The sequence below is a fragment of the Phyllobates terribilis genome, unplaced genomic scaffold, assembly GCF_046119375.1.
Source record: "Phyllobates terribilis strain yellow unplaced genomic scaffold, ASM4611937v1 Scaffold_3__8_contigs__length_932513732, whole genome shotgun sequence".
Lineage (NCBI taxonomy): Eukaryota > Metazoa > Chordata > Amphibia > Anura > Dendrobatidae > Phyllobates > Phyllobates terribilis.
This window is the reverse complement of record NW_027362763.1, coordinates 506,849,164-506,865,271: the sequence shown is the minus strand read 5'-3', so window position 1 is coordinate 506,865,271 and position 16,108 is coordinate 506,849,164. Positions and strand designations below refer to the sequence as shown.

Sequence of the window (16,108 nt, the reverse complement as noted above, 5' to 3'; positions counted from 1 at the left end):
TTGTAAACCAAACCCAGGAGTGGAACAGAGAAAAAGTATAACAGACACATGACCTCACTTCCTTTGGTTTACAAATGTTCACCAAATACTGAACGTGTGAATGCGACCTTAAGGGTTTTGATTCATAAAAATGACTCCTTAGTCTAAATTTCTCTCTTTTATTCCATGCTTTCCACTTTTGAAGCTTCTCTCCCAAAATTAGCTTTTTTGTCCCTCACTCTACATACCCCAAGGGCTTGTGAGGACAGCAGTAACAAATTGGATGATTGCTATCCATCGCTTTGATGGATAGCACTTGTCCCCATGTTATTCTACGGGGCCGTGCACATGTCTGATTCTGTCGCCAATTTTTCTATGAGGCCGTTCACATGTCAGAGTTTGATCAGACAATAGGATTGCACTCGTCAATGAGGGCGTGGAAACAATTGTATGGCGCTCTGACAACATCTGAGCGCAGTCAGATGTTCGCGGCCTAAAATAATGGAGAATCTTTTTTTTTCCTCCATCTTCTCCTCACAGTATGCTCCACTCATCTGAGAGAATTGGAGCACAGCGTGATTACACTTTGATCAGAGTGTGATTTACATTATTGGCCAGAGATTTTCTCTTTTATGAGGCAATTTATGTCTGTCTGCACCTAGCCTACGGCTACTTTCAACATGTCCAACAGTCATAGTCCAAGTACTGTTTTTTTCTGCACCATAACAATCTGTACCAAAAAAAAAAAAACTTGCACTTTTCACACTGGCCAATGGGGCTATTCTTAACTCATACATTTGTTCTTTAAAAGGGAGTTGTCAGCAGGTTTTTGTTACGTAATCTGAGAGCAGCATGAAGTAGGGGCAAAGAATCTTCAGTGATGTGTCACTTAAGGCCCCGTCACACATAACGAGATCGTTATTACGTCACGGTTTTGGGATCGCTGGGGAGCTTTCAAACATGCAGAACTTACCAACGATTTCAGCTGTCCCAGCGATCTAACCAACGATCTCGGCGGTCGTCGGGACGCTTTCACACAGCAGCTATTTCAACGATCCACACCTTGATAGGGACTGTACTGTGTCACAAAGGCGTGCATAAAATTACTTTTCCGCGCCCCCTCATCTCCGATTGGTGGACACTACTGCGTTCTGATTGGGTGGACTTGGTCACTACAACGATCCACAAAATCAGGACTCAGTCGCATGAACGGATATCAACAGTCCAGAGAATTCTGCTAGGATCTGCAATCCAGCACGAGGTCAGAAACAAAGGATGGAATCGCTATTCTGTTGCCTTCTTTATGCACGGCGGAAAATGAGAACGCTGTAGCGACCACCAATCGGGGGACGAGGGGCGCAGAAAAGTCCAATTTATGCACGCCTACGTGTCTGTTCTGAATCGCTAACGAGGTCGTTGATAAGGTGTCAAATACAGCGATGCACACTGCCCAGCGGGAGCGCAACGACCCAGGAATGGTCCAGGAGGCTTTGTAACGATCAGCGATCTCACAGCAGGGGCCTGATCGTTGCTACCTGTCACACATAACGAGATTGCTAGCGAGATCGGTATTGCGTCCCAAAAACAGTGATGTATCAACGATCTCGCTAGCGATCTAGTTATGTGTGACGGGGCCTTTAGTAGGCTGTGTGCTGTAATTCCACTACTATCAGTGTTTAATCAGCAGGAGATTATCACTGATGCAACCACGCCCTTAGCACTGAGTAGTAGCTTACTGTCAATATACAATGTATACAGAAAGCTGCTAATCAGGGGTGTGGACAGGTTCAGCTTTCTGATTATTGCTTCATCTACAGCAGAGAAAACTGGTAGCATCAACTACTGCACCTAGTAAAGTAAGTGATGCGTCGCTGCAATTGGGGGTCTCTCTTGACATTATACTGCTCTCAGATAAGGTTATTAAAAAAAACAAAAACCTAGTGGCATTCCCTCGAGTGTGTTGAAAAGTCACTGTAAAGAGAAGGGTTCACGCTCAGAAGTCATGCTGCAGCTTTTACCAGTAGCAGTCTTGTGCCAGTGTGGTCTTTCCATCGTTTTCCTGCACAACCATGTACCTGCAAGACTGTCGATCACAATAGCCACATGATTTTGCAGGTGAAACTACATTAAAAGGTCACAGCAGCCCAGGGCTACTATGGTTAAAAGATGCTCTGTAACAGATGTGTGCAAATACAGCCTAAGGCCACGGCCCCACTGTCAGTATTTCTCAGGAGTGGGAGCCAAAACCAGGTGAGGAACAATCAGAGAAAAGGTATAATAGAAACAAGTCACCAATTCTGCATTTATCACCCACTCCTGGTTTTGGCTCCCACTACAGAGAAAAAATACTGACCAAATACTGAGAGAGGCTGTGGCCTAAAGTTGGTACTAGTCATTGTAATCCAGCTTGTAATGATAATGAAACTCCTGCAAAGTCTTGTAAAAAATAGGAAACAGGAGATAAACTGGAGTAGGCAGCACTGCACAGTGGCATAGAGCTGGAGTGAGAGGCTTCAGATGTACCATAGTCGTTCAGCTTATCTGGTATACCAATTCAAACACGGATCTCTCCGTTCAAAAAAACAAAACAAAGACTCCGCATGTACAGGTCTTGTTGGGCTCGTTTTGAAAGAGCTATATGCGCATATAAGTAGTCTGGAGGGTGAAATCCTGCTGAAATTACTCTTAAAAAGGACAATTCCAGACTGTTATAACAACTGTCCCACACATTTAGAAAACAATAATCTTATACATAGTTGCTATAATATTGTAGTTAGTTTGGATAATGAGCTTAAGAAAAAACAAAACATTGAATTATGCTCCAAAGTTATCGCCATTACTGGGAAATCAGCATTTGAATTGATATGTGAATGAGGCTGAAAGACTATGGTAGAGGCTTTAATGCTATCACTCCAGCCCTTTTCACCACTCAGTACCACCACCTTATGCTTGACTGTCTGAAGTCATGCAGCATAGAAGCTGTCAGAGGAGCAGTCAATCAAGCAGGAGGAGGCAGTTCTGGGTAGAGAATAGAGCTGGAGTGACAGGGGCTTTAGATCTACCATAGTCTGCCATTCAGCCTCATTTGCATATCAATGCAAACACTGATTTCTTAGTAACCGAATGGATTGGCCATGTAAATTTATTGCATTACTTGTCTTTGAAGAGTTAAATCACTCAATTTTTTTTGGTGGGTGGAGTGGGTGGCTATTCCCATTAACACAAGTATTTGATTTAAATGCTTTAAGTCTATGTACCTTAGCCTGAATCATTTCTTTTGCCTTTAGGAAATCAGTTGCATAAGCACGGTATAGTAAATGGTTTTCCCAGAAAGGCTGCAAAACTTGCATTAGTCAATTAGACATGGCCAATAACAGTACCAGGAGCAGTTCAGCTGATAATTATTAGGAAAGTGAGCATTCATAGCCCTAATATTCTAGGCTCAGTCCCTCTTCAGCAGAGATTCTCTTTAACGTAACAAATCTTTTTAAAAAACACACTAATCTTCCTTATATACAAGATGCAAACATTAGGCTATGGTGTATCTGACAGCCACACAACACATTTTTCATGTGCTTAGATTGATCACATCGGTGTCAAGGCTTCTGATCAGACAATAATCCATCACAGATCTTTCAGAATGGATCAAAATGAAAGCATAATGTATTCCACAGACAGAAGACTCCTCTTTATTCCCCATAATATTGTAGCAGATTTCACAGTCATTAACCAAATATCAATGAAATCTGATGAATGAGGACTAACTGGAATTATTCTCCCTTGCCATTAGAAAAGTGTTTTGGGGGGCATTAATAAACGCCTCTCTACAATTTTAACAACTACGATGATACAGAATATCATAACACTGCCTTGTGAATGAGTCTTTACCCTGGCATTTTCGCTAAATATTCTGCATTAGTATTTGTAAGACAAATCTCAATGGATGCAAAATCACAAAAAGGTACAAGCCTTCCTGTTATATTTTGTGCATCACTCCTGCTTTTTGGCTTACAAATACTGATCACAATACCGCCCTGTGAAAGGGACCTTGGGCAATAACCCAAGTGTGAATAGAGAGCCTATTGGGCTGAGTTTTTACATGGTCAGCAAAAATAAATTAGGTCCATCTGGATTCATCACATCAGTACAAAAAAAATAATAAATCTGGAGTAGCAGCTACAAGCTGAAACCAGGACACTAATGTGTTACTTCTGTAGTAGACTGTCAAAAAAAAAAAAAAAAAAAAAAAGAAATTGTTGCAGGTTTTTTGCCATATCATCTCAGAGCATCATAATGTACGAGCACAAAGTGGGATTTCAGTGATGTCACTTGCTTAGCAGTTTGCTGTAGTTTCAATACAATCAGTGTTTTATTAGCAGGAGATTATAGCTGCAGGACTAAGTGTCACATGCCAGGTAGTCCAGCTAGTCTTTGTAACCCCACACCCACCACTGATTTAGCAGCTTGCAGACAATAGTGTACACAGGAGTCTGCCAATCAGTGGTGTGGGCAGGGTTATACACAGGGCAGCATCTACAGCACAGAAAACAGGGATTCTATCAAAACTGCACCAAGCAGCCCAATAAGTGATATATCCCTGGAGTCAGGCTCTATGCAATCAGATCAGCATGATGTAGGGGCAATAATCTGCTGATAGATTCTTTTAAAGGCTAATGAGCATTTGAGAAAACTGATAACTATTCAGAGATTGTGGTCCAACTGCAATTTTGTGGCATCTAAAAATACATACAAAGTGGGTAATCTGTATTAAGTCTAGATTGCAAGCACTTACAATGATGGTGTACATTGATCATTACAGTCTATTTCTGGATATCCATTTTATTAAAAGAATTCGCTCAGCATGTCAGAGTAATTGCTTACCATTTATCTTAACAATCATATCAAGTACAGCACAAACCCCCCGCACAAAAGCAGATGCAACGCTTTCTAAAGCAACTAAAAGGTTTACTTTTCAAGAAGAAAAAAAAAAGGAAGAAGTGTAGGAAACCAAAATTTAAAAGTTACAAAAATAAAATAAGCAGCCTTCAGAAACGACCTGCGTTCCTCAATACAATACTCGTCCCTGCAATGAATAAACTGCCATATATCACATCTCTAAGCTTTCTGTCCACATTCTCTCAGCTAGGACAGATATAAATATAAAAAATGGCAATGCCTGCTGCTCCATATCATGCACATAGGCTTCTAAGACGGCATTTATCACCAACTATGATGGTACAGCAGCAATGCACAGTGCATGGAAGGATGGAGCCCCACCAACCTCAGTACTTGCCCTATAGTGGCTGCATTATACATTGGGCACTGTAGTGTAAATATCTGTGAAGTACGTACTAATTACATAAAATCCTTAAAAAAAAGTGTCATGAATGAATATCTAAAAACGCATGGTCAGCAATAAATAATCTGGACAGTGTGGTAACATCGTTCCCTTAGGTGATGCTTTTCCTCCTCTTGGAGATCGCACATTATTGTAACATTACGCAGCATCTCTACAATTCTTTCATGGTCTGGCGCTTCCTCGATGCACAGGTGGAGGCTTAGGCATTAGCATTTCATACAAAGCTTCAATAACCAAAATGTGCACTCCCAGTCCTGCACAATCTGCGTAAAGCAGTCATGAAGTGTTCAGAACGATTTTGCATTCTTTTAAAAACATGGATTCCTCAGTGCAATTCTAGCAGGAATATTATTCGATAAGCAGGTTTATTGGTCGCTGTGTCAGACGACTACTCGTCTTGACAAAATCTCTTCTACTTGAACGACTGAAATGTACATCTTCTCATATGGTCCAGTATCCATTTACTCGAAGGTCCACACTTCTAGATCTTGCACAATGAAGTCTTCTTTCTTGGACAAGATATCATTGTTAAATGTGCTACAGGTGTTACTGCGTCCATGATACAAGTCAGAGTCCAACCACAGTCCAAATCCACCCCTGAAGAAAACAAGTATTAAAGGTTACATAACCATTATGCTACAGTATTTAGTGGCATTTTCATTGCCCAACTTTTGCTACCCATTGGGCAGCAGATGATCTCCTTTAAGATTCAGAAACTAATACACATTACTGCAGTGCTATCCAATGAGTAGAACTCAAACCTACAAGTTGATTTTATTGGAAGGACCAACAGACCTCCTCATTGTTCAAGCAATCTCACTGGATTTTACAATGCAAACTACATGCATTATGGATCTTAGACCGGATGTGGGTGGTGTATTTAGGAAAATCTATGGAAGAATACTGTATAAGCCTGGTGTTATGAGCCTGTAGAGCTAGATTCATAAAAAAGGATTAATATCAGGCAGGAAACATTCAAAATACATATTATACAGCCATTCTGACACAGAATTTCACAGTAACTACACCCGACTAGTCACAATGTATGCAATATATGCATTTGTATAGTGAAATCTGGTAAATGATTCACTTCAGTTAAAAAGACAGTATTTCCTCATATAGTTTCTACCAAAAGGCTTATATTAGTCTTGCAAAAAGCAAGGTAAAGCAGAGTAGCAACCGGATCATGTACCAGGAGTGAGGCAAGTACAGTAAGTAACTACCATCACTAAAGTGGTGAGAAGACAAGCAACAGGGGAACAAATATAATCATGCAAAAAATGAGTCCTTCACATATATTTCCATCTATGACCTCCTTTTAGGATCACCTAATGGTACCAGTTAACTAGCACTGTCTACCAATATAACTGCAGGAGGGCAGACAACCAATAATACAAGTGGACCCCCCCATACAGTTTGCACATCTGAAGTACATCCAGTTTTCACAGGAAGATGCACTTCCGGAAATTTTTTTTTTTTTCTAAAAAGGCACATGAAACATTTTGCTTATATTCTTTGGCTGAAGGCTGCCACACTTATTCTGAGGATTATCGGACCCTGTAAAATGGCCCTTGGGCGCCACAGAAGGTAGATCCCATGATGAAAAAGTCAGACTAACTCCTGCATTACTATGATTTACAGTAAACAGATCAGTTTAGGATTCCATTTTATGTAAATACCAACAACTACCAAAAGGGAGGTTCATTAAAAAATACTCTAATTCTGAATACTAACCCTCCGCCTCCAAGCTCCAAGGAAGTGGTATCTCCATTGATGAAGTAGGAATTCTCTCCACTCCATTTGAATGCCTGCAACAACAAGAAATCATTTTAGGCGAGAAGAACGAGAAGTCTCACTTTACATTAATAACCAGCTCTTTCTTTAATCGACCATTATCTAGCCAGTTATTCATTCTAAAGCAATCACAATTTACATAACAGGACCATAGATAGACGTTTATTCAGTTCCTAGTCCTCAAAGTTCTCCTTGTGAATGCGGTTATAGCAGAACAGCACAGATTTGGACTTCCACCACTACATGAAAACAGAAAATTACTTACTTTAAAATCAGGGTTAAATGTGAACAGGAATGTTTCCCCTGTGCCATAATAATGATCACTCAGCCTGAAAGGATGTGTTGCATAAGCCCCAAATACCTGGTATAAAAGTGGAAAAGAAACAGATTTACACCAAATATTCTATACATACACCATATACATAACAGTACACATGCATAGATGTTTAGCAGAGCAGAGTCATCCCCATTTCATTTGGCTGCAGATTCCCAAATCATGACACATTGTCAGGGTCCCCTGTATTTCCAGCACAAGCTGGTGGTCAGATCCTCCTACGCTCCTCTCAATAGACCAGCATGGTGATATGACCACTCACGCTGGAAATTGGGATCCTGACAGTGCACATTGCAATCCATCATGATTCATTAATCTGTATGCCCAATGACTTCTGAAAATTTGTCTTTAACCTGGAAAACCCCTTTAAAATACACACAAAATGAAGGTTGGAGAAGAATTTCCATAAGAACATGCACCAACAATGTTTTACTTGGATTAGGAAATCTCAAATTCCAGAATCACATTCCAAAATATTACACAACATGTACAGTAATCAATGTATAACAAGCAAAAGAAACCGACAGTCTAAAAGCTAAGTGTCATTTGCCTTTTACTGTAGGCATTTTAATATAATATTACACCAATAATGTACGGCGCCTACATGTAAAGAGAATTTCCATTCTTGATACAAGTTCTGTACTGATTTTCATACTATATTTTTGTAGGATCCCATTGATCAGCATCTTCATGCAAATCATCTTCTGTTCTGAATCTGAGTGGATGGGCCTATGCATCATGCAGATGTGATTCTGGTTTCCCACAATTCCATGGGATGGACAGTCACACTACAGCTTCTGCACAAGCAGGGCACAGGGTGCTATGTACTGTGCTTACTTGACCACTAAGGAGCCGTATTACCCACAGCAACCATGACATGCGACATTGAGCAGAAAGGTGTGGTGCCAGAATACCCCTTTAACTTCCTATGACTAAGACCCTACATACCTGCCAAGACAAGTACTTGATCAGCAGGTATACACATGACCCATTGTAAAGAACAGGATACTTGCACAATCAGTGGGTAAGTGGGTTTGTAACGGCATCGGCACAGTTCACATCCAATACAGAAAAAAGTGGCACTCGACAACCATTAAAGGGGTATGCCACTACTAGGACAACCCCCTTCTTGATCGAAATGTTTGGCCCAGATTTAAAAAAAAAAAAAAAAAAGCTTCTACTCACCACCGATGTCGGCACTCGCATTCCCGGATCGTTGTTGTGACACGCGATGCCAGCGCTGATGGGCGCCAGGGTCACTAGCCCCGCCTTCATACAAATTGAATATGAACAGGGAGTCTGAGCTGCAGCGGATCTGACTTCCTCTTCATGCCCACTTCGTACAAAGATGGGGCCAGTGATGCCAGTGCTGATTGGGCGCAGGGCTCACATATCACAACAATGACCCGGGAGTGCGATTGCCGACACCGCTGCAACAGCGTCAGCCGGGAGCGAGTATAGGATTTATTTTAATCAGGGTTAAACATTTAGATCAAGGGGGGCTTATCCTAGAAGTAGAAAACCCTTAAGTTTATAATGGTGCATCTTCTAAAAAGTCTATTATGAGACCCACTGAATGTACAATAATGCCAATTCTGTAACCCCGTTTACATCCGAGAAGCTCAGCCACGTTCTCCCTCCTTCCCCATCATCCTGAAATAGGAGACAAGATCATCTCCCCGTTTTAGACTTGCTAGAGGAGAATGGAAGAAATCAGCTGGAAAAACAACTTCTTTTCTTGGCTGGATTCCTACAAGCATGACAGTTTCAGGAACAAGTACACTTTTCTGATCTCCGCTTTTTGCATCTACCATTAATATCTAGGTTTAGTGGGCTTCAAATCAAAAGTAAAATTTCAGATGCCAGCAGCTGCCACTAGGGGGAGCTTACTGCATTTTGATTTATTCATTGAGACTTCATGATTAATTCAAATGCAAAACAGACCGGCATCATTTCAAAAGGCAATGCTCACCTATAAAAAGGTATAGCCATGTATATACAACATAGCAATGCTACTTGGAAATATTGATGGAAGCAGTAATTAAAATTTACAGTTGATCACAAACCGAAGAATCATGACAATTAGCCAGTGGGAGAAAAAAAAATCTAGGAACCTTCTACTGTATGATTCAATCCCTTACCATCATGTTGATCACAAATCTGACATTGCACAGCTCTTTCACTGTAATATTACATACATGTTTCATGCACATACCTGGTTGTCCATGTCTTTGATTACCAAGAGCACTGGACTGTCCAGAGAAGATAAATTTCTGTACAAGGTCTTCAGGCTGGTTCCATGCTGCTGTGTGCTGTAAACTAGATGCCAAGGATATCCTTGAACCCTGGCAGGAAGTCTATGGGCAAGCTGTTACAGACAAAGTGCACTCTGCTTAGTCCAGTTACAGGTTTACAGTGAACAGGGTTTAAAAAGAACAGAAAAAAAAAAAAAAAAACACACCTTGAAGAACTTGTTAGTAGAGAAGATGGCATTATACAGCGTTGCCCTCATAACGTACAAGAAATTTTATAACCTATATCCATGTCCTATTCCAATAACACTGCCAACATGGCATACACTCAAGGAATTTTATGAATCTGATTAAGGAGTTTTGAAAATGGGGAGAAGTTTAAAAAAACAACAAAAACCTCCATTGTAGAACACAGGGACAGACTTAAACCAGGTAAGGACTTGGGCATTAATTGAGCGGTCAACATGGCTGGCTAGAGAACCAAAACAGAAAGACAATCTAACTGCAGTTATTCAAAGTGCCATGATCCATATTTGCACCTTAAAAAGGGAACCTGTAAACACACACACACACACACACACACACACACACACGTTAGTAACCTGCCCAGCACCCATACTTAACAGAGCGGTTTCAGACACAGGGGTGGCTCCAGATCAGTCACCGCTCTGAGTGTACAGAGCTACAGTTGTAACTGCGCCCCCGGCCCTGACAGAGCCAAGCCTTAATGCAGAGCCAGTGTCAATCAGGGCCGGGGGTGCAGTTACAGCTGTGGCTCGACAGAGCGGTGACTGATCTGACACAAACCCCCACCTCCCCTCCCCCATGACTGAAACAGAATTCTGCCTGAGAGAGTAAAAGTAAATTTTCTCCCTGCAGTGTATGCCAAGTGTGGGCAGATTACTAATGCTATTAAACACCCTATCTGCAGGTTAATAGCTTTTTTTCTTCTGGTGACAGGTTTCCTTTAAGAGTTTGGACAGACATTCCCTTATGAATTTACTGCAATGTTAATGTCTGGGGATATAGCTGGACTATGTGGTATGTGCACACGACATCTTTTTAGGCAGCTAAAAATACCTGCTTCTAAAAGCAGAACATGCTTCAAAAATCACAACTTTTCTGTGGCATTTTGTAAATCTGAAGAGTCTTTTACATAGATAGATATCCTAAAGTCACAACTTCTCCAGAAACTATCCATCACGTTTTTTCCTAAGAACTAGTATTTTCTTCATTGATTGATAAAGGACACTCCACATCTGTCACATGTCTTTGAAGGGGCTACATGTGCATGTGAAGTCAGAAGGAGGGCTTAAGACAAGTTCTGCTATACATTTACATGGCCAATCTGTTCCTGTTACTGAGAAATTAGCATTTGAAAGGATATGCAAATGAGGCTGTAGATCTGAAGCCTCTGTCATTCTAGCTCTATTCCTTGCCCAGTGCTGCCTCCTCCTGCCTGACTGATAGCTTCTTTAATATATGACTTCAAGCAAAAGGAGCCGTTCGTTAAGTATGAGGTGGCAGCCCTTCAGCTTTCAGAACGGACTGACTAGGTAAAAGGTATTGCTGAACCCTTATTTGAAAGGGCTACATGCACATATAAATGGGATAGATCAAAATTAAAAAAGACGTCTGATGAACAAAAAGGTGAAATACAATATACTTTATTAATAGAAAAAAAAGCTATAAAAACAGTAACATACAAATCTCAAATGGCAACAAATACATTTAAGGTGGGCCAGAATGAGGCACCAAGGACAGAACTCTACACAAGGAAGAAGCACATAAAAGGTATGGACAATAAAGAGGAGTACACCCCGGAAGAAGGCACGTCGCCAAAACGCACGTAGGGGCTGTGGCACCATAGATTGACTTATTCGGAGTATTTGGGGCACATTCATTCTAATTATTTTTTTAGGTATAGGATATTTTCTATATAAAAGTAATACTAGCACTGTGCACTTTAACATCTGTGTGACCTAGGCTTAGGTTTATTTGGTTATTTTTTATGAGTGAGTACAATTTGCACTCTTTATTGTCCGCACCTTTACTTATGTGCTTCTTCTTTGTGTAGAGTTCTGTCTGTGGTGCCTCATTCGGGCCCATCTTAAATGTATTTGTTGCCATTTGATATTTGTATGTTACGGTTTTTATAGCTTTTTTCTATTAAAGTATATTGTATTTTACCTTTTGGTCATCAGATGTCTTTTCTCTTTAATTTTGATCTATCCCTTTGATGTTGAACAGTTTAACTGCATCCTGTCCTTATGTTTAAATATTTATATGGACATGATCCATGTGGTCAATCTATGTTTGATGCACATATAAATGGTCAGCAGGCATTCAGCCCCCAAACAGATTCCCTTAAAGTTAACAGTGGCAGTCCAAAGAGGGCCCCTGTGCAAGACTATATGGATCCTTTGCAGTCGAATAGCTCATCATAAAGGCACAATTCCATCTGCTTTGGGAGGTGGAAATAGGCCCCCTTAACTCTTGGGCTCCTGTGCAGCTGTACAGGTTTTACCAGTGAAATGCCTACCCGAGTGAATGGGCGACCATGACCTACATCAGCAAGTAGTTCTATCTGGCCAATAAAATGGGGATCCATACGACCTAACTTGAGATAGCCAAACAATGCAAGACTACTTTCAATGTGATCACCTACTTAATAGAATTGGTGGCTCACCCCTCCTTCGCTACCTTTTACATGACTAGCATATTAGCGGATCACAGTGCATATTTGATAGGTAGTTGTAGCTATGGTATGGTAGCTTCAGCTACACAAAAAAAAAAAAAAAATTAAATTACAATACACGTTTAGGTTTATGCGCCTTAAGATAAACCAGTGAGAAATAAGCGTCAGGCAAGATCCTTGTGATTGCTATGGAGATTATCTAGGTCAGTCTGTTAAACATAGAAAACTACTAGATAACTTCAAAAAATATATGATTTACATATGGATGTCTGGTATAGCCTTTAGGTTTCGACATGGGCTAAGAACGAAAACCGGAGCAGAATTTCAGATGCAAATTTACAGTCATTCCAAATTACAAGATTTCTATAACATTACAGTATACTTCATAATAGATTTAGGGAATATCGTAAATTTTATGGTCTATACCTTCTCAATGTAAGTTTCATCCAGCAAATTGCTTTTCTGCTTTAGCTCGGGCAGATAATCCTCAAGTGCCTCCTCTTCCTCATCATCATAGCTGCAGGTACTTTTCCTACGCTTTGCCTCTTCTACAGTGATGATCTATGAAAAAAAAAAAAAAAGTTATTTTTCATCTCCTATTTAACTTGGTAAAAACAGTTTGAAAAGGGAAATTAAGATGCAAAGCCTCAACCGCATGACCCTAGACTGTGGTACTCTTACCAATGCTAGTCACATGTGATGCAGATCTGATTTACATCTTGCAACAGTCAAGCCATCAATGCAATTCTTGCTACACAAACAGCAGTTCTTCACTGTGGTTATGCGGTGAACTTGAGAATATTCTTATTTGTCAAGATAAAATAACCCTATTAAACTCAGACAATTAGGTTGTTCTGTTCCATAACGCATTAAAGACCCTGAAGTGTCTGCTTCATAAAAAAAATAAAATCAGGCAAAATAAAAATACCTGTTAAATAATCTACCTGTACATAAGGTTCTTGCACCCCATTTGCGATGTAGAGGATTTTGACACTGAGGGCTTTGCTAGGACTCTTCATTTTAGCTGCTGGAGAGATCTTTGAAAACCTGCAGCCACGTGGGACCTTTATATGCTCCTGCAAGCATGGAGCAGAAGTCGAAAGCCACAATGGGGTTTCACTTTAGCTGTATACCAGTAAGTTTCTATTTCCTGCTCAGAAGGAGGGGTTGTGAACAAGAAGCAGCTTGCCTCCATCAATGCTTGTGTAAAGTGATTTGAACAAGTGGTGGAATGGTTGTGTTACAAAACAATGTTTAAAGAATTACGGTAAAAGTTCCATTAGATCCTCTTGTCTTTTTTGTCTTCAAACTACATTTAAATAGTCATCTCCACTTGTATGCAAAACAAAAGAAACAGTAGAATGAACCTCGCCCCCACGAAGAGGACAAATCTAGCTACTGCAGAGTGTACCTTATCTTTTCTATGCAGGCACATCAACAACCCACCCAAACAATAACTAGAAATTGAAACCTATAATCTGGTACTTCCCAAAACCCATGTACAATTACTCATACGATTGTACATGGCAGTAGCCACTATACCTGGGATAAAATCCACAGCAAAATACGTTATAATTTTGCACTTGGTCTTTGCTTGGATTTGAGTTTTTTGGTCCCTAGATTTTAAAAAATTAAAAAGGAGGTGGGGGGGGGGGTGGATGTCATTCCATGTAAATCACCACCTGTCCACAGGGTGCCAATTGCTAGGGGTCCAAACACTGGGACCCCCATCCATCTTGAGAATTTTCTATTGGCCTGCTGGAGATAGCACAGTGCTGTACTTGGTCAAGTATGACAGCACAAACAATTATTGAATGTATGCTTGTTCATAAGTAGGGACAACCTCTAAGAAAAAAAAACACCGTTCGGTTTTAAAAAAAACACAATAGTTTAATAGCCATTTTTTTAATGAGTCAAATCCAGAAGGCGAAGCAAAAAGAAATGGGGAAATATAAAGAAAGGAATTTTACTTCCGCAAGCTGGGTTAACTATTGGCTGACAAAACTGCATTAAAAACAACAATGGCATTTATAAAAAGAAACAATTTCCAGACATTCCACAATCTCTTCCAAGGAAGATATTAAGAGCCATGAATAATGTATCATAACATTAATATAGGAAGATTTAATGCATTACAACCATTTATATCAATATATTGGTGTCCAAAAGAAACCTAGTGTAAATTAGGAAGTGTGCACAGAGGCTTGAGAGGAGCAAGTAGGAACTAAAAATCAGCAGTACTATAGTCAGTAATTTTGTTTCTTAATTTACACAGTCTTAAAACCCTGACTGAACTAAACACCATCAAGTCTTTTAGGTCAATATTCTATATGACAGATGAGTTATGGTTGACATTCATGAGCTTATTGAAATCAGCTTTTAATGCATACTGAACCTTTATAGCTGGCCAACTTACCTATATTAGTGGATTTAGTGCATTATTCACCCTATAGTGATGTCAATGAAGACAGAAGGCTTGCTCTTCGGTATGGTAAAACTAGGAGCGAGACAAGTCGAGAGGAGCACAAACTTGCTCATATTCTCCTATTCAAGGCTATGTTCACATGCAGCGTTCTATTTTTAATGCACAATTAAAAGCTTTAAAAAAAAAAAAGTATCAGCCAAAGTCTAAGACTGGAGAAATCTCATGCATTCTTTCTCCCTTGACTGAATTTGATAATGGCAGCTTTTGTGTTTAAATCTGCAGCATGTCAATTCTTGCATTGATTTTGCACCATTTTTCACCCATAGAATGCAACAAGAAAATGAAAAACGCTGCAAAACACACTCCAAAAAGAGCAAAGCAGCGGGTTTTTTTGGAAAAGAAAACTAAACTAATTAAACAAGCACAGATGTAGTCCACACCCTAAACTTCCACAATAAAAATGGTGTGAATATAGGCAAATATTAATTTTGCCCCTCACTACCAAGCCTGCTATTCAATGCCAGATATAAATACTTACACAAAAAAAAAAAAAAAAAAAAAAAAAAAAAAAAACACACAACACCAATAGAATCAGGTAGTTACAAAACATCAACAAAAACAAATGATCTGCTAGTCAAAGTGTAAGCACCAATAAAAGTTGGCTGATCTAAATTAGTCTAAGATAATAAATTAATAATAATGTACTGTTCCTACAGCATACAAAGGCTGTAGCAACTAGATCATTACTGTGTCAACATTAATAAAACTGGTTTACATACGCAAAGTACTTACTGACCAAGACCGTGACAAATAGCTTACCATCCGCCCTTATTCAATGCATTGGTTGGTACTTTAAGTACCAAGTGTAAAGGAAATCTGTCAACTTGCAGGGACAAATTCAATACAAGAAAACAAATCCAATGTAATCCAGCACTTATAAAAATAAAGAAAACAAAGATTTATACTAGTTTCCCATGTACATACAAAACCTCCAGACATCACAAGAGTGGCCCATGAGTCTAGAGTTTTTAGAAAAACACACCAGACCCCATCATGTCCCCATTATTGTTTAGAAGGGACAGGAACCCAATACCTACTACTGCTATCAGTACAAGTAGACTCTTCCTCTGTTCATATAAGAATATTTGTATGCCATTAGCGGCAGTAGATCTTATTCTATTCTTTAAGGAGGTACGTAGCACCTTTAACAAGAGCTGTAAGCAGATTGGGTCTTGTGGATTTTAAAATGCAGATGTGTTAAATACTG

At 39.8% G+C, this 16,108-nt stretch overlaps 1 protein-coding gene across 8 annotated transcripts in view; it reads right to left on the bottom strand.

Moving 5' to 3' along the window:
- Nucleotides 1-4,205: 4,205 nt before the first annotated feature.
- The window catches only part of NCOA7 (nuclear receptor coactivator 7), a 139,600-nt gene continuing 127,697 nt past the window's right edge, over nt 4,206-16,108 (bottom strand). For 7 of the 8 annotated variants that reach the window (XM_073676024.1, XM_073676019.1, XM_073676023.1 and 4 more), the window contains 5 exons: nt 12,843-12,977; nt 9,682-9,834; nt 7,398-7,493; nt 7,073-7,146; nt 4,206-5,935 (listed from right to left, as the gene is read on the bottom strand). In XM_073676024.1, the coding sequence (XP_073532125.1) occupies nt 5,800-5,935; nt 7,073-7,146; nt 7,398-7,493; nt 9,682-9,834; nt 12,843-12,977 (594 nt within the window). In that variant the 3' untranslated portion in view covers nt 4,206-5,799. Of the gene's footprint in view, nt 5,936-7,072; nt 7,147-7,397; nt 7,494-9,681; nt 9,835-12,842; nt 12,978-13,360; nt 13,558-16,108 lie in introns of those variants that run through there. The other variant, XM_073676026.1, reaches the window with a different exon arrangement.